Source organism: Lathamus discolor, chromosome 5 (genome assembly GCF_037157495.1).
Source record: "Lathamus discolor isolate bLatDis1 chromosome 5, bLatDis1.hap1, whole genome shotgun sequence".
NCBI lineage: Eukaryota > Metazoa > Chordata > Aves > Psittaciformes > Psittacidae > Lathamus > Lathamus discolor.
This window is the reverse complement of record NC_088888.1, coordinates 84,251,440-84,274,567: the sequence shown is the minus strand read 5'-3', so window position 1 is coordinate 84,274,567 and position 23,128 is coordinate 84,251,440. Positions and strand designations below refer to the sequence as shown.

General features: G+C 37.1%; 1 protein-coding gene across 1 annotated transcript in view; it reads right to left on the bottom strand.

Moving 5' to 3' along the window:
- EYS (eyes shut homolog) overlaps nucleotides 1-23,128 on the bottom strand; it is an 822,863-nt gene that overhangs the window by 94,917 nt on the left and 704,818 nt on the right. Inside the window, exons 40-41 of the mRNA XM_065682611.1 lie at nucleotides 13,468-13,576; nucleotides 9,973-10,193 (exon numbers count right to left, since the gene is read on the bottom strand). Of these exons, the coding sequence (XP_065538683.1) occupies nucleotides 9,973-10,193; nucleotides 13,468-13,576 (330 nt within the window). The remainder of the gene's footprint in view (nucleotides 1-9,972; nucleotides 10,194-13,467; nucleotides 13,577-23,128) is intronic.

Sequence of the window (23,128 nt, the reverse complement as noted above, 5' to 3'; positions counted from 1 at the left end):
ATCAAAGCTATCGGAAATGCTGATTTGGTTGTGCTGTAATTCTCAAAAGTAACATTAGATAGCATTTCTGGGAATTGAGTCAAAGCATTGTAAAATGACTGGTATTAAAATGGCATTTATTGGGATTTCGATACCCAAAGTAAAATTTTAGCCATGGCAGCTTCCTTAAGTAAAATTGAATCGAGATTATGAATAAACATCATGTTTAACAGATATTGTGCACAGCTTTCACATTATCTAAACAGTCAGGAATTTGAAGTGATATTTATATTTGGATGCTTGATTTTTCTTTGTGCTCTGTATTCACCACATTACTTTTCACATTAATTGAATACTAAATCTGCAGATCTGAGAACATAAGAAATTGATTTTTCGGCAAATATTTTTAATAGAACTACCACTAAACTGCTCACATTAAAAACAGAGAAAGGTTTACTCTTTGAACACTGCTTTTTGTAACTTGTTGGCTTGGATTATTTTTCAATTGCCAGAACTTGTTATTTCAAAAATAATGTATATTCTGATTCATATTCTAAGGAGTGTACCATATTTTAATCATTAATAAAGAAGTTGCATATTTTAAATGCTTAATTAAAATTAACAACAGTAAAGCACTTTTATGTCCAATAATTTTTAGAACTCTATATTTTGCTATTTCCTCATACTTTATCATAGCATAACCCAAGAAATTTCTTGGGGGTTTATCCCAATTCCCTGTGTTGACCTAGGGAATTACAGACCAGTCAGTGTCACCTCTATGCCTGGCAAAATCTTGAAGCAGATTCTCCTGGAAGGCATGCTAAGGCACATGAAAAACAACAAGGTGCTTGGTGACAGCCAGCGTGTCACTTTCACTAAGGGGAAATCCTGCCTGACCAATTTGGTGGCCTTCTACGATGGGGCTAAAGAACTGATGGACAGGGGTAGAGTAGTTGACATCATCTACCTGGACTTGTGCAAAGCGTTCAACACTGTCCCACACGACATCCTTGTCTTTAAATTGGAGAGATATCAATTTGATAGGTGGACCACTGGGTGGATAAAGAACTGGCTGCATGGCCGCATGCAAAGAGTTGTGGTCAATGGCTCAATGTCCGGCTGGAGACCAGTAATGAGTGGTGTTTCTCAGGGATCGGTGTTGGGACCGGTCTTGTTCAACATCTTTGTCGGTGACGTGGACAGTGAATTTGTCACTTTGTCGGTGAATTGAGTGCGCCCTCAGCAAGTTTGCCGATGACACCAAGCTGTGTGGTTTTGTTGATATGCTGGAGGGAAGGAATGCCATCCAGAGTGACCTTGACATGCTTGTAAGGTGGGCTGATGCCAAACTTATGAAGTTTAACCATGACAAGTGCAAGGTCCTACACCTGGGTCTGAGAAATCCCAGGCACAGCTACAGGTTGGGCAGAGAAGAGATTCAGAGCAGCCCTGCAGAGAAGGACTTGGGGGTGCTGGTTGATGAGAAAATGAACATGAGCTGGCAGTGTGCACTTGCAGCCCAGAAAGCCAACTGTATCCTGGGCTGCCTCAAAAGGAGTGTGACCAGCAGGTCGAAGGAGGTGATCCTGCCCCTCTACTCTGCTCTCGTGAGACCTCACCTGGAGTATTGTGTGCAGTTCTGGTGTCCTCAACATAAAAAGGACATGGAACTGTTGGAACAAGTGCAGAGGAGGGCCATGAGGATGATCAGGGAACTGGAGCACCTCCTGTATGAAGACAGACTGAGAAAGTTGGGGCTGTTTAGCCTGGAGAAGAGAAGGCTGAGTGGAGACCTCATAGCAGCCTTCCAGTATCTGAAGGGGGCTTATAAGGATGCTGGGGAGAGACTCTTCATCAGGGAAGTTCTTAACACTTCCAGCTTAATGGAACGCAGCTTTGATTTGTCATATTTTTTTCTCAATACAACTGTAATCTGAGTTATATGATGCTTAAGAAATGTATGCTAAAATGTGAATCTGTTTCTGATGATACTACAGACACAACTAGTTTAATTAATTCAGTCTTGAAATAGATATCCTACCACAAATGTGAGCACTTTACTAACTAAACTTCAAGGGCAAGAAGAAGGGGTTAAAATTTCTGTTTTTGCTCTAAGGAAAAGTAAGGTGGGAGAAATGCAGATTTAGTTCAGAAAAAAGTATAGGCTTAAGCCTAATGCAATTCCTCTTGCCAGAAAGATCAACCTCAGTGAATGGATTTTCTATCTGTTAATACCTAGCGTTAAGAAAATTGGAGATGAAATTTTCTTTTTTGCATACTTGATTTTCCTGTGAAAATATGATGCAAGAAACAAATGTCCAACAAGATTTTGGTCATTCTGAGAAGCTTGACAGTATTATCTTTCATAATCTTCAAAAATGACATAAAAGATTTTTCTTAGGCATTATGGCGTTATTTTTTCCTAGGATCATATAGAACCCGAAATGATGAAACCTGAAATCTCTCTTCCAGAAAAAGAAAACCATTTGGAAATAAATTTAAGTTAATTCTTCTTTTCACTAAATCTCAATGTGAAGTTATCATTGGAAAAAACAACGGATTTCAAAGTGTGAATCTCCTTTACAAGTACCAAACTCCAGCTATACTAATCTCATTAAAAGTACAGGATCAAAAAAATTCATGTCCCCTAATTAGCCTTCCTAAGTAATTGTGTATGTAAGCATTAATCAGAATAATAATACCAGCAGTCTGAGGAGTTGTACAACATGTAAGCATCTTTAGCATTGACAGCATATTATTGCCTAAAAACCAGCCGTTTAAAAGAAAGCAGATTAACATCTTCACACAAATCATATTATATACAATTCCTTTGTAAATTCATATAGCACAAATTCTGGAAAGGTATAGGATTACAGAGCTCCCTTCTGGAAATCTTATTCCTTTGCAAAACAACTAAAATGAAATCTAATCCCATTGTTTGGTTGGTTTGTCTTTCTGCAAGAGTTGAATACAATGGAACTTAAAATATTTGGTCTGGATTTAATATGGATCTTATTGAAGTTAACCAGGATTCAGACTTGTAAAAATCCCAACAAACGGATGTTCTAGATAATGTTGGCTGAGTCTCTTAGTCTACAAAACAGACCTATAACAAGATCTGTGATACATGATCAACCCTGCTATTTCTGACAAGCTTGTTCCTTTGTTACCTAGAAACACCTACATCTAAAGCAGTGACAGGAAACCCATGAGCAATTCTAAAATGTATTTCTGGCACATGATCTGGGAAAGGTTCACCTTGACTACCCTTTGAAATGGAAAAAAAGATGTAAAAATATTTTAACCTCTTAGTGTCTCCAAATCAAGTTTGGAGTTCTTTTTTTTTTCTTCCTTAAAAAAATCATACTGTCTTTTCTTACTGTTTATTTTAAATAACATCGAGGATTTATACTAAAAGGAGACCACATTTCTTAAGTCACTCCAGTTGGTTTCCTCAGTATCTGCAACACTTGGAGTTCTATCATTTAACCAAGTTCAACTATAAAATTTCCTTTAACTTACAAGAAAGCTAATCTAGACCTCATTTTATAATTAAAAGAAAAAAGGTGTTCAAAACCTTATCAGATTATTTGGTAATCAGATCTTTAAGACTTAACAAGAATTGCATGATGCTGCAGCATGTAGCATGCAGTTTTCTGAAATACGATTTAAAATACGGCTTTTCCTATCAATAGCTGAAAAGGTATAATCCAAATGAGACCCACATATCCATGAAGGTATTATTTCTTACATTATCAGGAGATGAAAATCGAAAAATTGCATTCCTTGTGTATTTGTGGTGATTACAGCATTCATGGAGGTTGAAATCTGAAGATAAATGTCTCCCTATTGAAATTTATTGCTAATTGAGTTTGATTTTTCAGTCTTGGTTAATTGATTAACATTAATGGACCCATCTGCTGCACCAATATATGGGAACAACAACAAGAAGAATAATCACTGTGATAACAGTTTGAGACACTGGAAACATGATTGTGGGAGCAATTAACTTTGAGATTGTACCCTCCACTCTAAAAGCTAAGCTTGCCTATGTTTACATTTTGTTGGGTCTATACAATTTAAAACAAATGTATTCATCAACTTCTACTAGTGTAGTGGCTGTCATAATTGTCAAATCATTGATGAAGTAATTTTATGAGTTTGTTTCCCACATACAGATGTGTCTTCTTAACACTATGCTTGGTTTGGCTCATATGAACAGGGGCCACTCAGAATGTTAAGAGTTTCCTAGGTTAATCTTTCCATGCCCTTTTCAAACATACACTTTAAAATCCAATGAGCTTTGAATTTACTAAATTAATCATAGAACTATATGACATTCAAACCATAAATTTATTGAATAGTTGTCATATTTTTTTTCTCTGAAATTATCCAGTCTCTGGAATTTTACATTAGCATGGATACAAAGTGAATTAAAAGAGCTAGTGAACTTGCAAAAGTGCTTCTAAAAGCAATAAAGCATTTATACAGGAGAATACTTTGTTTTTAAAACTAATAAAATAATGCCTATGTAAAGAATTAGAAATTTACATTCGTACTGAGCCACTCATCTGATACAGCATATATTTAAATAATCTTGAAACAGAATAGCTTTTGTGCTATTGTGCTGGTTTTGGCTAGGTTAGAGTTGATTTTCTTCACCATATGTGAAGTATGGTGCTGTGTTTTGGATTTGGGCTGGAATCAGTGCTGATAACACAGAGATGTTTTGGTTATTGCTGTGCAGTGCTGGCGCAGAGTCAAGGCCTTTTCTGCCTCTAAGAACACCAGTGAGTAGGCTGGGGGTGCACAAGGAGTTAGGAGGGGGCGCAGCCAGGACAGCTGACTGAACTGATCACAGGGACATCCCATACTATATGATGTCATGTGTACCAACAAATAGCTAGAGGAAGAAGAAAGGGGGTACTTTTGGTGTGATGTCGTTTGTCTTCCCAAGTGACTGTTACACATCATGGAGCCCTGCTTTCCTGGAGATGGCTGAACACCTGCCTGCCAATGGGAAGTGGTGAATGCATTACTTGTTCTGCTTTGCCTGTGTGTGTGTGGCTTCTGCTTCACCTACTAAACTGTCTTTAACGGAACCCACCCGTTTTCTCACTTTTGCTTTTCCAATTCTCTCCCCATCTCAACTGGAGGAGGGGCAGCAAGTGGCTGTCTGGTGCTTAGTTGCCAGCTGGGATTAAACCATGACACCTACACAGAGATATTTTAGTCAAAATAAAAATGGAACCTATGTAGCATTCCTCTTTTTTTTTTTTTTTTTTTTAAACAAAAGCAGAATGTGTCTTAGCTTAAAAAGAATTAAGACAACTAAAGATTTCCAGTTCCACAATATCTGATACCCTTAGTAGTATCATGGGAAAATGGCGATGGTGCAGCCCATCCCTATCCCCAAGGCCCTGCCTGAGCACCTCGGGATTGTGCCTGATCCTGGCTCCCCTCACTGGGCTTCATCCTGATCTGCCATGAATGTCCCAGCCTCACCTCTGCCCATCCCCATCATTATGTCCAGGGATGTAACTGATGCCCAAGCCTGGCTGTCCCAGAGCCCTCCCACGGCCCTGCTCATGTGAGGGGCACAGGGATGGACCTTGGCTGCCAGGTCCTGCCATGCCTGGCCCCTGGGGAGTACCTGATGCAACCAATGGCCAGACCAAGAGGAGCAGCTGGCCTCTGCTGCATCCTGAAATTCTGCATCTGAGAATTAAGGACACTAATCCTTGTCTCTCACTACCAAAAATACAAAGAAAACATTTTTCCTGTCAAATAAATTTCTTCTGCATAATAATAGCAATTAATAAAACAAACACTACAGTAGCATTTTTGTACTTGATGAGGAAAACCAAATAACTTTTTTTAAGAATGACCGTAAAAAATGTTTCTTATGAAACACACCTGTCTACGCCCAGCAGTATGTGATGACAAAACTCCAGTGTTCATTATAAAACACAGCTATGGTATTTCTGCCTTTTCAGAAGCAAAAGCTTTAATTAGTTGCCAAGCACCTGAAGAGTAAAACACACTGAAAAATCTTTTTTCATGCCACTAAATATTGTAATTGAAAGAACTGGCAAAATTTTAAACAAGTCAATAATACTTTCATGTGAATTGTCAAAGTATTGTTTGTTTTGCCTTATTTTTTTTTAAATACAATTAAGTTGTTTTACAGTAATGAATACACAAATGGACAATTAATGGTGTAGATGGTAATATTTTTTAACACTATAGATTATTTATAGCTCTCATTGGCTTCAGTCTCCTGAATATAAACTCATTATCTGAAGATAACACAGTTGTACAGTCCACACGCACCACTTGAACACTGGGTCTGAAGCTTGGAAAATTTTCCTCATAAAATATACAGAAAATGTTTGTCTCTGGCTTTTCAGTTCTCCTGCTCCACACATGCCATTGTGTGAATCAAGATGATGTGACAGGTTGATGACCAGGTAATTAATCAAATAATTGCTAGGATAAAGCAACAAAGTGTGGTGATAAACTTGTGTCTTTGAGCTAAATAGGTACCAAATGCTTTTTGTAACCAAAGGACTGAAGTACAACAAGACTAATGCACTCAAAATTGGTCCACTTACAGAATAGAGGTTGTTGCAGTATGCGCATTTACTAAATAGATTCCTGATGTTTGCAAGCCCTGCCTGGAAAGAAGTACAGGAAGAGTCTATGGCACATAATCTGTCATCATTCAAGAGATGCTTTGCTTACTGAAGCACTGGCCTTCAGTCATAAGACAGCAGATTGACAAACAAACTTTGCAAGCATTCAGAGGTTCTGGAGCCAGACCAGCTAAGGCTGATCAGGCGGTATGTAAGTCATTCTTATCTGCTCAAGCCTGAGGAAAATGGAATCAGTATACAGCAAAGTGAAGCATTCCCCAAAGGGGTTTCTGATTCTGGCATTCTGTCAGGCAGAGTCTGTGTAAAATGCCTGCCAGTACTTCTGAAAAATGGCTGCTAGCACAGGCAAATTTACATCCCAGCTTGACACCTTGTTTACATCTTCTATCAAGAAATTGTTGAAGTGATGAGGTAGATGACTTATCAAGAAGTGAATTTTTTAGGTCTGTCACTCTTAGCAAAGCAAAAGCCATTTGGTTGTATACAGTGATGGAGCAGTATTTTCTCACATATATGTTTAACTCTCCAGGAAAGGGAATGTTGCATACACTGTAGACAAACTGATGTTTCAGGACTTCGGGATGCAGGAATTGCTCCTCTGAAGACCACTACCTAGTAACCTATCCAAGGGAGACCTCCAAATCCCAAGAAGTAATTTGTTGTGATAGTTTTTGTTGGCAGCCTTGACACCTAAGAGGAATGATCGGCCTCTTATAAAGAAAAAGCTATTCTGTCAAGTGAACAGTCTGAACTCAGAGCTGCAGAAATTAGATGCAAGAAATGACATCTAGATCTTCCTAGAAATGTGAAACTTACTGAACATGAACACTTTGTGAACTGACTGAAGACTGTGCATGGACATATGAAAAACAGCAAACCAGGTGAGAACAGAGGAACTTCCCTTAACCCACTAATGCAGGAGGCTGTTGGCTTGCTTTGTTACTAGGGCACTTTGCTGACTCACAGTCAACTAGTCCACCAGAACTAGTAAGTCTTTTTGTACAAAGCTGCTTTCTAGCCAGTAAAATCTGCCTCCAGCTGGAATTTCTATTGCTGATCCTTTGAGCTTTTTGAGCATGCCCTTCAGACAGCTTTCAGTTCACCTCACCATGCACTTACCTACCCAGTACTTAAACAGTTTGTCACCAACAATTTCATGGGAGGCAGTGCTGAAGCCTTGCTAAAGTTGAGTAAATAACATCCAGTGCTCTCCCCTCATCTGTCAAGGCAGTCATCTCATTGTGGAAGGCTACAGAGTTGGTTAAGCACAATTTCCCCTTCACAAATCCATTGTGAGCACTCCCAACCACTTCCTTGTCCTTAGTGTGTTTAGAAACAGTTTTCAGGACAATTTGCTTCTTCATCTTCCAACAGATCAAAGTGAAGCTAACCATCCTGTAGTTAGTCAGATCTTCCTTCTTGCCCTTCCTGAAAGCAGTCTTCTAGTGCTCAGGAACCTCTCCCCGGATCTATCAGAGATTATCAGGATTGACCTTGCTATGACATCAGGTAGCTTCCTCAGCACTCATATGGCTCCTATCAGATCCCAAGGACGCACAAGTATCCAGTTGGTTTGAATGTTCCCCTACCTGATCCTTCTCCAACAAGTGTAAATGTTCCTTGCTTCAGACATTCTCCTACATGCCTGAGAGGAATAAGATTCCTGAAGGCCAGACTTATAAACAAAGACTGAGCCAAAAAAAGCACTGAGTTTCTCAGTGTATTCTGGATGCTTTGTCACCAGAACACCTGCCACTTTCAGCAGCAAGCTCACATTTCCTAAGTCTTCCTTTTGCTGCTGACATTTGTGGAAGCATTTAGTTTTTCTCTGCATGTCTCCTGCCAGCTTAATATCCAGATGGACTTTGGCTTTCCCCATATCTGTGTATTTGGATATTTTCTCTATATTCCTCCCAGGTCACCCAGCCACGCTTTTACCTCTCATATGCTTACTTTTAATTTTTAAGTTTTGTCAAGAATATTCTGTTCATCCACGCAGGCTTCCTGCCACTTGATTTTCTACTCGTTGGAATGGACCATTCTTGGGATTGGAGGAGGTGATCCTTGAAAATCAGTTGGTGGCTGTAGAAAATCACGAAAATTGTGCTTCCATAGAGCTGCTTATCCCTGGCTTGCACATGCACAACCTTCCATGTCTCCTCTGGACAGGAGAGCAGTGACCCATTTCAGAACAAAAGCATTTCTGAAAAGGGCTGAGGCCAGCAGTTGGAAAGCAGAAAAGCAGGAAACAAATCCAATAGTCATGAATTATTCAGGACCCAAGCTTTAAATGAAACAGTGTTCCATAATGGTAGATAACAGGACAGTAAGAATGCCAGAGATATCAGGGAATAAAAGAAGAAAACTAGACTCATTAGTCCCAAGTACACACTCACTTTCACCATTTTGATAAGCAAATTGTGCTTGTTTTCATAAAGTTGCCTTGCTTTCATCTGTGCTCTAGTCAAAAAAGACCTTGAGATCAAAAACCTGTTTTGTGTTCTTTCTGTGCTTACATCAATCAAGAGAGGCAAAGATGCACCTCAAAACTTTGATTCCAGGTATCCTCAACCTAAGAAACACACAGTGATCCAGAGCTTTAAAAGGACTTTAGACTACGTTCTGTTCAGCATTTGCCTTGAAGTATAATTTTTAAAATAGACATGCCAGCTACTTCGCAAATACCAGTTTTAAACAGAAACATGGTTCCCAAATGCTAACTGCCTTAGGCAGTGATCAAGTTGCTGTGTACCAGTAGAACCATCATTCAGCTGAACTATCATCCTCTGTGCTTTTAACCCATGTCACTTTTGGATCCCATTTCCTCTTTCAGCATGATGCACTTTAACTTTCAAAGGTTCTTTAACAATGATTCTTCACACATCCTGAAGGTGGTCTTACCTGTTAGTGTTTTCATAGCATGATACTGAAGGCCTGTGCTATGTACCCAGGAGTACATCATGAAGATGTGTGAGGGTACAAGGCTTAAAAATACACAGAGTTGTTAGACAGAAGAATGGGTCTTATGTACTTCGGTCCAAAACATCTATAAGCAGTCTGATTTAGTCACCAAGCCTTGTAGTGGAACTGATCTAGTTGATTGCAAAGTAATTCTGGCAGCAACCCAATATGTATGCTGTGTTGGCAATGTAATTACATTTTGTATCTTTTTTTCATGTGAGCAAGCAAGCTATAAAATCCCTCTGGTTAGGCATGAGAATGTCACATTTTCTATTTCTTCATTGCACAGAATATTATAGTGATTTTTCATGAAGGATGACTCTACCAGTCACAGAGTGTAAACAGATGATAAAGTGATTAAAGGGGTGACTCTCACCTTGTGCAGGTACCACCATTGTGACATGGATGATAATCACATATTGGAACATTGCAGTTCTCAACATTCCTCCCTCCAAGAGCCTCATCTATGATGAATAATTCTTTGTTGTTAACTTGAAAATCCCTAATGCATCCTTTATAGCCATGTATCTGCCCGGCACATTGATGAACCTCTTCATGAACAGGAACATTTCCAAGGAAGATTGATCCAAAGGTGATCTGCAGAAACAAGAAAAAAATCATCAGAAAAGAATATTATTTAAGATGCTACTGTAAGCAACCAGTGAATAATAATTAGAGATAAAGGAAATTGCCCTTACTTGAAGCTTGTTAAAAAACACCAAACTTGCTGAAAGGATTATTTTTTCAAATGTGGTTCTGTGGTTCTCGTAAAAAAAAAAAAAAAAAAAAGCCATACAAAAGAGTGGTTTATTGCATTCACATATCTTCAAATGTGTAAGACAACATGCACATGAATTGGAATTCCCAGCCTTAATCATAATAAACATGGTAAGGGTTTCTCATTGCTTCCCTCATTCTATTCTATGAATTTTACATTCATGGCTGAGGGTTGCTGCAGGAATACAGCAGAAGTTTTAGCACTGAAGACAGTTTTTCTTCAGGATCTGGATCCTATAGGCCCCCAAGAAAAGGGGGATACTGAAAAAAGATTTTTTTTTTGATGAATGACATAAACCAGACCACTATACTGAAGCCCAGGGCAAAAGGGAAAGTTTTAGGTAGTAAATTCTAGAGCCACAAATGTCTAGAATGTCATTATGAAGGTGCCAAAACCACACCCACAAGTATTTCATACTGGAACTGACTAAATCGCATTTGTGCTCAGCATATTTCCTGTGTTACCTGACACAGGAGTCAAACCCTTCACCATCACATATAAAGGATCTGTGACTTATTTAGCACTGAATTCTGCTCCTCAAACTGATGTCTGATTTTCTGGAATTCTGACATGAGGTTTCACCATTCCTAGGTTTCTTTGCTAAGTGCCTGCCATGAAGAATCGAAAAAATAATTTTTTTTTCCACAAGTGTGTCACATTGTGGTGCACCTATTTGTATAATACCATTAATCCAGACGGAAGTTGAAACCTAGCCAATCCAAGCCAAGCTGGAATAAGCCAGTAGTATGAAAAATATAACACAGTATGTGCAAAGCATGTGATGAGATAATTTATAGAGAAGAGGCTCTTCAACATCATATTCAGACATCAACTGTATAAAACTAGGAAAACATCACACTGTTTTTTTCTGGAATGTACGCATCTGCATGATTTTGCTGTTTCCTATATTGCTTTTATCAATCCTGGAGCTATGCTGTTGACAATTGCAAGTTTGGAGATACAACGAACATGAACACCACCAGATATTCCTTTACTTACAAGGTCTTTTGCTTCAAAGAGAAAGAAAAACTGCTACTTCTTTTAGAGCATGGATAAAATTAAATCAGAGTTGTCATGTGGAAGGAATTCAAAGATAGTGGCTCAGCATTTGTTGAATTCATTTCATATCACTTTATCCTTTTTCAAACAAAACTATAAACCATCATAGTAATAGACAAGGTGCTTAAACAGTTTATGCAGACAGGCATTTTTTCTCTGCTTGTGAACCTGTTACAAAAGTTAAGCAAAGCATTGGACTGGAATGTAAAATGTCTATAATTAGGAAACATTGTTTTAACCCTCCTCTTGCAATGCAATATTTTTATTATTTGGCCTATTTTATTAAAGCACTGACCTTGGGGGAAGATCCAGTGCACCACAGAACAACTTCAGTAGGCTCCATTTCTCACATCAGTGTATTTTATCATAGTATGTTAGATATTTGAACTCATGCTAGTACACCATAATACATATTCTTTCTCTAAAGGTCCTGTTCTGAATTTAACTGGAATATATTTTAAGGAAACACTTATGAATAATTCCTGCAAGTCTTATTAAAAGGTTCAATATAACATTATATTAGCATTATGTTAACTTCTGTAATAGTAATGCTTAACTTTTCAAATATTCATTTGAAAATGTCCTCCTTCACTTGGAGCCTGAGTGGTAAAAAGGATTAGCTTGGCCAGTAATGGGAAGAAATTAATTAGCCTTCTTAGTGGTAAGAAATGTCTTTCTTTCTTTCTCTGCTTGTGTACTTCGTAAAGAAAATCGGGGTTTAGGATTAGGAGCAGAGCTGTGAAGTGTAATAGTCATGAACATTCATGCTACATATCATGGAAATGGTGATTCTGGACGAACTATAATTTAATGCCATGAAATACCTATTTGTGGTTACAGCACATCAAGTGTATTTATAGAGAGCATCTTTTGTACTATTTTACCCTAAAAGAATTCAGCTGGCACACTCCGGGACTGCTATGCAACATGAACCAAAGTGCGGTAAGTGTGAACATTCACTTCATAACCCATTTTGTGGTATGAAATGTGGACACACACCCCCAGCCCCAGCCAAAAAAAAGAAACAGAGAAGGGTTGTGGACTTTCTTAGGAGCCAAGGAAATTTCCTGATTAGGATAAGAAATATTCTGATGCATAAGATATTCTGATCATGGTGCATGACATCAAGGTGGCTACATGTAAGTTTTTCTACTAGTAAGGTATTGCTGGCTTATCTATATAATTACGTACTCATGGGTAAGTTCTTTCCCCATATTCTCTATGCAGAAGCTGCCAATAATGTTAGCTTTACATTCTGCCAGAGTTAATGAACCTGAAACACAAAGTGAGAGACAAAGCAACCTTCTGCAGCAAAAGGTCAGGTTGATCGTCTGGAGTCTAGGAAAAGACAACTGATTGGGCTAATAGCAATGTCTAATACAAGTTAATTCTTTATCTCAGACTGAACAAACACCTAGATACTGACTCAGGGAAGAAAGAGGGAAGAAATTCCATTACTAACTAGCAGTGCAACACAGTGAAATGCACACTGTGATTAGCAACTCTACAGCTAACTGGCCTGACTTCTAGTGAGCAAATTTCCAAAATGAACTGCCAATCACAGTTCAATTTCTCAAGTCGGAAAACATTTAAAATGTTTCATGCAGAAATAACCTTGTGATGAGAGAATGCATAAGAAAAAGAAGTTATGACATGGAGACAAAAAATAACAGAAAAACTCTAGATTTGGGAAAGCTGGCATAGTGCCCATTTATAGTAAGTCTTCTGATTCCATTTTCAAAATGGGGATGGTCATGAACTTTAGGCAGTTAAAAAAGAATTTTCAAAATCAGTTAAATGAAATCAGTTGAAATACTGTGGATACTTGATGTGAAAAGAGATACTAAAGAGAACTTAAGTTCTATGATTCTATGCTTCTATGATTCTATGATATATGATGATATCTGATGAGTAATTATATTTCTTCCATTTGAAAAAGTTAGAATACCTATTCTCCTTTGAGAATAACTAAAGTGCATATGCTGATGAAATGTTCAAAGCAAATAACTGGGTTTTGATATTCTGCAGACTCACCTGAGTTGCTTGATATAAGAGAGAAAGTCTGTGTTGTACAGGAGGATTTCCATCTACAGCCATTTCAATCATACAGTAGCCTTCAGGACTGCTCCCAGGTAACATATAACTGGAAGGAAACGGAAGGCATCGTTACTACTTATGCTATTGACAGCAGAGTATGCAATACTCACACAGCAAAGGTAAGGTGAAAAAGATGTTTCTGCCTCTGTAAAGAATAACAATCTTTGGACACTAATAATTCCACTTTCACGGCTACTTGGACTATCCAGAAAACAAAATATGCAAGTTTCTTTTAACATTCCTCTTTTATTTGCTTTCCTACTGATTTTTACTCCGATGTTTGAAATGTATGCAAAGAAGAAAGAAAACTTTAATTATGTAAGTGGATATTGATAAATTTTAAGTGCTAACTGTGGCTGACATATGGTCTCCCTAGTATAGAGAATGTGTTGGACGAGTAACATCAATGCTGAATGATGCTGAACTCCATCAATGGAAATTTCCTTTTCCTGCCCTACAGGGGAAACAGAAATAGAATAAGAAATGAAAGGCTGCATGCCTCTGAGAAGCAAGATTACACTGTGATATAGTTATCGCTACTTCGGAAGCATGTTGTTAATGTAAACTCTGGTACTGAGTTTCAGAGATAAAGATGAATATAAGTTTAAGGGGTAAAGTAAATACTAGAGAACATTAAATGAAACTGAGAATTCTTCAGGTTCTTCCTATGATGAGATCCTAAAAAAATGCAATTTATAGTATCAGCAATAAAAATTCAGTTCAACAAGATGATTTTCAAATATACTGGGTTTGTGTTTAGAAAGGAAACTTGCATAAACATTATCACAACAATGGCAGAATAAGAGAACAGCAGTGAATAGATTCTTTTAAACTGAGCTTTGCTAGTTTTGTAGAATGCTTCCCAATTCCATTTTGCCTCAGTTTTATTTTTCACAACCTTTATAACAGAATGTGATGGACCTCCTTTTAGGAGGCATGCTGAGGTTTACTGACTACATGCACTTTGTACATGAAATCCTATTCAATCAAATTCACACATTTTGGTTTCCAGAGTAAGGCCTTTAACAAGAACAATGTTAAATTCTTGTGTAGCATTTCACCAACGTTGCACAAAAGATTTTACAAGAGATTCTGAAAAAACCCCAAGCCATATATACAGACTGCCAAATTTTCATTTTTTTTTTTTTATTTGAACAAATAGTAAAGGAGAATTGAAGGAATCTCATAAACTATTTTGTGTTGGGATAGATTAATTTTTATGTTAGGTCATAGACATATGAAAGAGTTAACATTTTTTAAAGCCCATTATGTCCTGAACACTAGAAGCATAGATAACTGTTCCTAAAAATGATCTCAGCACAGCCAAGAACAAATTTGTCTTTGAATAATCCTGAATAAACCACATCAACACCTACCACGCTCTCAAATGCCTCCCCTTTGATACACCACACCTCGTTGGTTGTGCGCAGCTGCCATTGTATGATTTATCCCATATGATGCCTTGAGCTTTGTTTTTCTACTTTTGTGTCTATGGTCTTACTGTTTCACCCTGTCTGTAGATTCAGCATGAAATTTAGTCTCCGTTTGCACCTCTGAAGTTAGCGGGAACATTGTATTGACACAAATGGATATAGTATTGTTTCCCTAATGAACATTTATAGCATTCACTGCAGTGCTGTGGTTTCTGAGTGAGAGGGTCTTATTTGCAGTATATCCGTATCAGCAGGTGATGCACCCATATTAATAAATCCTACCTTTCCAATGGTTATATTGCTTCTGGTTCCAGAGTAAATTCAGTCAATATTAACTCATTGACTTTTCACTGTGCTCTGCTGCATGGGGTTGAAATGTGCTAAATTATTTCACCTTTGCGAATATGCAACACTTTTCCTATTTTTGAGCCAGGAAGAACAATATTTTTAATTTTGTTTTTAAAGACTGAGCTATTTCAATGGCATATTCTATTATCACCTTTTGAAATGTGATCTAGACCCCTAGATATTTAAATATGTTTGAAAAATGTTAATTTTTCTTTACTATTTCAGATAAAGAAAAAAAAGGTCATGTTGTTTTAAGTATGTTTTAAGTATATTTTAAGTTCCTTCTCGTGTAGTCTAAAGTTAGCATAACATTCTGCTTTTGAGTGTAAGGAACAAGAAGCAATGTCTGCTGTTCTGAGGATCACCTAATTTTCGCAATTCCATTATAAAATGTGAACTGATTAAATAAAAGCTCCTCCTTAAAAATAATGTGTATAATTGGAAGATAGTTTTGTGATCGCCTTTTTAGATACTTGGAATAAGGACAATTTTGGAGGAAGTACTTTCAGCTACTATGATTTCCAACCAACTCTTGATATATAAAATATACTTTGAATTTATTATTCCTACTCATATTTCAGCTGCTGGGAATTGTCCAGGTAAATCACAGTGTATAAAATATAAACTTTCTCACATGAAAGAAAATCAGCTCATTTAAGATTCGCAGGGGGAAAAACAACTCATAACGTTTCCTTGATGCTATCTACTCTGAGTGGATACTTTAGTATAGACTTAACATACTCTTGCAAAGCCTAACCTCTGCCTTGTCCCTGCATTTTAGTAAGGTTTCTGAAGTCTGCATCTGCTGCAATTTCTAAATCAATTTATGGTTTAACCTCTTATATCCCATATTATAATAGCCCAGCCCACTAAGAACAAAAGTTGAAGTGATGCAGAAAAAGTTAGTAAAGAAAAATGTTATCTAATGGAAAAGAAAAGAACAATATGGTCTGGGCCAGTCTGATCATTTTCAAGGAATTAGCCATCCAAGCCAAATTCAGCACTGTAAACTTTCACTGCAAATGGCTGGCATTCAGCCATTCTCATTGTCTTGTACACATAATTTCTCGTTTTGATTCTGTGCTAGGGAAAAAAAAAAGTGAAAGATTAAAAATAGGTGCAATCAAAATAAGCCTTAAACATTACTTCAGGCTGACATGTTTTTACTGCAGTATGTTTATGTAGACAAGCCCAAGTATCCTAAATTCATACAGATAATAACACAGTCATCCCTACACAGGCATACAAGGTGATCCATTCTACCTTTAAAGAAATGTGTCAGAAAAAAAAAAATAAAAAAAATTACCAAAGATCCCCAGTCCCTATAAACAGCAGCTATTACCAAATGATTATGAACATTAGGTCTCAACTCCACAAAGGAAATAAAGCCTTTCTTTTATTTTTAAGATATAGCAATGAAATCTCAAAAGAACTGATTTGTTTGACTTTAACAAGTAGATTATAGTGACTATGTTGTGATGAAAAAAACCCACAGGCTATAAGCAGCAATGCACTGCCCTGGATATGGAGTGCACATTTGGAATGCTACCTACTTTCTTTAGCAGTTGCGCCTTTCTCTGCAAGGATTTCCAAGCAAGTAATACCAGAGATTCCTCTCTGTCTTGTGTCAGAAAGGAAAAACTGTCATTTGAAATGTGAACAGAATGAATATTTTTCATGCTTACAGTACCACAAAATTAGGACTGTTTGAATTTGCTAGATTACTTGAATATGTTTAGAATAGCTTTAAGAAAGAGGCAGAGCATGGAAAATTACAGCCCAAAAAGACAGTTTCTTGAGAAAATTATGAAACTAACGAAAAATGGCAATTAAACCAGGAATGCTGTCTCTATCTTTAGTATAGCATTTAAACCCACAAAGTGCTACAATATAGACATATGCAAGACATAATTATACTAGGTTTTTTAAAAAATAACAGAAAAATGGATGTACTTGAAATACTCTGTGCCAGAAATGACCTGAACTAAAATACCACTTCACGTAGCTCTATAACTTGATAATATTTTTCTTATAATCTAAGATTAAATTTGTCTGTATCTTTATCTTGCAACTGGATAAATGTAGTTGTATTATTTCATGCATCTCATAGAAGATTGAAATCCATTATCCACATTAGAAAAGAGAAAATAGAACTAATGATTTATTCTCTTGACATTCTTTCTTTATTTTTCTAATTAACCTTATATTATGAGATGCTGACCTCACATTAAGAACACCTGAGATGAAATTGGCTAATCACTGACATCTTTAAATTTTGAAGTATTTTTAGTTCACTTGTACTTTTTCACTCATTTAGATGCTGAAGGCATTTCAGTCCATCTGCCTCACATCTCAGTGGTGTATTTCAGTTGCATTCAAAGCCAGTGTATTTTTCCCTCCAGAAACAGTGACAGGAGAGAATGTAATGTGATTCCTACTACACAATTATTTTGTCAGGCACCAAAATTGTGATTTACGCACATCACACTCATAATGATATAAAAAGGATTTACAGGCCAGTAGAGAGTTAAGTGTGTGGGGAGTAGTTATAGGAAATGAGTGTGGGGTGGGTATCTAATGGAATGTTAGGCACAATAATCTAAATAGGTCTAGAGCCATGTGGAGCCAAACCTGCTCCTGCAATGTACAGGCCTGATGTATGTTTGTTTCCACAATTTGAAATAAGAAGAGGTTCAGCCTTCCTTTCTATGCTTGTCTTAGATTAACTTGATTTTTTTCATAGCTGCTGTGGATTTTATATAAAGTATTTAAGAAAAAGAATTAACAAACGATATTTTACAGGGGCTGTTTCTTTACAAAAGACTCATGGACCTCAACAGATGCAAAACAGAAGTTATAAAGAATGATTACTCTTTATAACTAGTTACATCTTGACTAATTATGTGTATGAACACCGAATTTCTATAAAAATGCAATGTTTACTTAACACACTTATACCTATGACATATATCTGTGGATATTAAGTGTTGGATTAATTTCAGCCTGGAAGTGATATAGAAAGAAATCATCTTAACCTAGCTAAGACTGAGGCATTTCTAAATCAAATGTTACCTGGTATAACCTTGTTCGAGCAAATGTTTTAGCTTAAATTATCACAGGTACTTCATCTGGAAATGTAATCATACTTTTTGTTTTCTTTCAAACTAGTCACCAGGTGGCACTCAAGGAGCACAGTAGAAAGAATGAAGGCAAAATTCATACTAATGTCTCTTCTAATCATTGGAGAGACTGACTTAAGCCCTAATTGATAGCATGATTGCTTTAGCTTCCCGTTTATATCAAGGGAAACACAGTAAAGTGTCTTAAACTGATTACATATTTGACAACGTGGATGAGAATAGGTCCAGAGACAAACTTCTGGATGACTTTTAACTGCATTCATGCTTTATAATTATCTAATGTAATCATGCAGAAATGGTGTGTTAGTGCTTGTGTAAACATACTTAAGGAAATTTAGTTTATAGCAATTATATTTTCTATATAGTGTTGAAGGTGCAGCCATATTTCTAACACATTAAGGAGAGGCATAACAAAATTAAAATGTCAGATGATCAGGTATAAAAAACCCACAACCATTTTAACAAGAAACAGCCTCTGTTCTTATTCACACTAAATTATTATGGAAAAGGATTTTTTCTGAGCACAGATCTCTCACTGCTAGCAGACCAGGATTTCTGGTCTTCTGGAAAATGATTACAAAGTAGTTACATACTACTGTCTATTTTCTAATGCCACAGTTGAAGGATTATATTTAGAACTATTTGTTATTTTCTTCCCTACAAACTGACAAACACTAGCCCAACTTAACAGCTCAACATAGGAAAAAATTCCTCATAAAAATCCTCCTTACTGAAAAAAGTGTTGATACCAAAGACACAATATAAAATAACTCCTGAAAAACACTGAAACAGTGGATTCATCTACACCCTTGATTAACCAGAGCAGTTGTCAAGGGAACATCTAACCAGTTGTCAAGAAATACAGGAGAATTTTCAAGAGCAGTGATTTTACTTTTGACTGAACACATTGAATTCACAAGTGTGAAAATTTGTACTGCATCTTACAATTTTAATAACCTCTTGGTACTTCTTTCTAAAATTCTTGCACTTACTATTTTTTTTTCTTTTTATATATATATATATGTAAATCATTACTAAAAACATACTTTTCCTAAAATTAAATTCAACATGCTGCTTTCATGGAAGCTTTCATGTGTCTACCTTATTTTATTTCAACAAGGTCAAATTTTGGTATTTCTTACCACTTTCAATCACAGCGCTAAGAAATAACAATTATAAAAATGAATGTTTCATTTATGTCTGACATTTTATTTGAAATCAATGAAACATCTGTTATAACCCGCAGTATTCAACACAAATATCAGGTTTTCTAGTTGCTATGAGCTGACTGAACTGTAAAAAAAAAAAAAAAAAAAAAGAAAAAAAAATATGTGAAGGTTTGGAACGCATTTGAGGATGATAAACTCCAGCTGATCCTGAATTTGTTTTAGGCTTGCAGCTCCAGCCAGTTGCATATAAATTTGTGGGCCTGATGGGATTCATCCAGGGTACTGAAGGAACCAGATGATGTTATTGCAGAACTTCTTGCCATTATTTTATAATAGTCTTGGGAGTCTGGAGAGGTCTCAGTCAATCTGAAGCTGGCAAATGTCCCAGTTTTCAAGAAAGAAAAGAAAGAAGACCCTGGTAATTACATGCCTGTCAGTCTCACTTCAGTACCTGGTAAAATATGGAGAAGGGTATTCTGGGAATGATTGAAAACCACTTCAGAGACAATGGTTACAGCCAATAGTTCATGAGGGGAAAGACCTTATGATAAGGTCACCCATGTAACTGACCAAAGAAAGCCAATAGATATGGTGGCTTTGGATTTTAGCAAAGCTTTTGATGCTGTTTTTCACAGTCCAGCAGTTGGGTGAGCACCTGGCTGATTGGTGGGGCTCAGAGACACAATAAATGGGGTTACATCAGGCTGGCAGCCAGTCACCAGTGAGGTTCCCCTGGGCTTAATTTTAGGGACAATTCTCTTTAATGTTTTTATAAATTACCTGTATTCGGGAATTAAAGGTACATTAAGTAAGTTTGCCCACTATACTAAACTAGGAAGAGTGGATTCCCTTGAGGGTAGTCTCTACTTACAGAGGGGCCTTATAGAGAGAGCTGGATAGACTAGAGAACTGGGCAATCACCAGCTGCATGAAATTTAGCAAGAGCAAGTTCTGGATTCTCCATGTAGGTTGGGACAATCCTGAGAGGCTGAGAACAGTCCTGCAGAAAGATCTGGGGTTTTGGGTTGATGGCAAGTTGAATATGAGTCAACAGTGTGCCCTGACAGCCAAAAGCACCAACTGTGTCCTAGGGTGCATATAGTACAGTATATCTAGCCAGCTGAGGGAGGTGATTGTCCAACTCTACACTGCATTGGTGCAACCCCATCTCAAGTACTGTGTGCGGTTTTGGATGCCTCAACGTAAGAAGGACATCAGACAATTAGAGTGTGTTCAGAGAGAAGTGACCAAGATGGTGAATAGTCTTGAGGCTAAGACTTATGAGGAGTGGCTGAGGTCCCAGTTTGTTCAGCTTGGAAAAGAGAAGGCTGAGGGGTGACCTCATTGCAGGCTACAGCTTCCTCAAGGCAGGCAAAGGAGTGGGAGGTGCTGATCTCCTCTCATCTCCTCTCCCTTGTGGCCAGTCATAGGACATGAGGAAATGAAGCAGTGTCAGGGGAAATTCAGACTGGATATTAGGAAAAGGTTCTTCATCGGCAATGGTTAATCATTGGAATAAGGTCCCCAGGCAAGTGATCATGGCACCATGGATGTCAGAGTTCAAGGAGCATTTGGACAATGCTGTTAGTCAAATGGTTTAGTTTTAGGTAGTCCTGTGAGAAGCAGGGAGTTGGACTCAATGATCCTCATGGGTCCCTTTCAACTTGAGATATTCTGATTCTATGATTAGTTGTCAGAAGTCTGGGTTTGGAGAAGAAAATAAACCCTAACTATGAAAGGCTCTTCTGATGGGGCAGAAAATCTGTCAGTTTTGCTGATGGTTTATTTTTCAGTGTTTTTTTAATTGTTGTGTCCTAGAATATCTGGTATTTGTGTAATATTCAAAAGCTGTTCCTCACTATGTGAAGAAAAACAGATAACAGTCTTTGGCAGCATTAGACTGAACATTACGTTCCCCATTATTGCTGACACCTTCCTATATCTACACATAGAAGGCTGTTCCCCCTAACAATGCTAAAAAAATGTTCTGCTATTTGTTCTTAAATTCCTCTTTCATTTCTCTATCAGTTTTAGTAGAATATGTAAGAAAATAAGAACACACAAAGGTGAATGAATTTCAGAGAGTGAGCCCTGAAAGATAGCAAATTAGCATAGTAGTGCACAAAAATATTTCTGGGGGTCTAGCTTGCCTTATGAGTATAAGCAGTAGCTCTAACATATGTGTTTCCAATAATAAGGGTACTATGTCTAGGAGAGAAATTATATTGCCTATCTATCTCTGTGCCTTATACAGCTTGGTGTGTTTCTACAGTAAAGTGGATCCTGCAGCACCACATGATTTTTGTTGATTCAAAAAGACATTAGATGTTCTGTTAGTAGCTGCTGCTGAAAATGAAAAATATTTTAAATTCAATTGGAGTTTTCTCCTACCATTGTGCACAGCGCCTTCTCTTCAGCTCAGTTTATCTCTGAGTGTCCCATATTGCATTGCTGCAAAATACTATCCTGAAGTTTTTAGAGCATCAACCCAGTTATATTATAGTTTGACTTTGAAAGTCTTCAAAGCACTTCATTTTTTCTTTCTTCATTGTAGTTGCAAAGAAGGAAACATAAAAAGGAACTACCTATTTGTTGCTTGAGCACAGATACACAATTTTATGGGAATACCAGGCTTAGGCACTAATTTTAACATCAATTGCTTTCTAAATTAAATGTTTCTTATTTGCATTTGCTTATAGATTTATTGACAGTGTTGTTTTATCTATAGAACACACTTGATTTTTTTCCAGACTTCTGAATTTATCTGTGGGAAATAACAAAATACTTCTGTCAACACATCAAAATCTATGAGAAAGTTTGAACTGAGTTGTACATATGATGTTTACACCAGAACTCCTGTGTAATACACAGAACGATTTGCACAGTAATATCATACCTTTTGTACTAAATGCATGCTGTTCCCCTATTCTGCCACACAACTTTTTTCCTTCTTTTAAAATATCTTCAAATTTACATGTCTGAGAGGGAAAACCAACAAGAAATGGTGAAACCTTATAGCTTTTCCCCATGTGATTTTGCATATTCCAGGAGGTCATAATTTTCTTAACAAAAATCTGACTATATTAATAAAAGCGCTGTTATGTTACTATATCTAATCTCTTTACTATATCTAACCTCTCTCACAGATATTTTATACACTTTGCTATAAAGTTGATACAGAGTTTGGCATTAAAATTGTACTAGTTGCCTCTTGTTTCTTAGTAGACTGCCAGCTAACGTAATTTGTTGCACATTTGGAGAATGTAATCTGTCAAAATTCTGACTTCAAAAGTGCCATCACAGTACTTGCTGGGTATTCTGAGAACAGGCCAAATTCTAACAAAATATAACACGTTAACAGACTTGCATTAACACAAGAGGGAAAATATGGCTAGCACTTCCTCAGTTCTGATTAATTCGGGAAGAATAATAGCATTGTTACATGGCTCTCATGTTAAAGCTGCTGAGCATTCTCCCATCATACATATATCAAGCTATAAGAAATTAA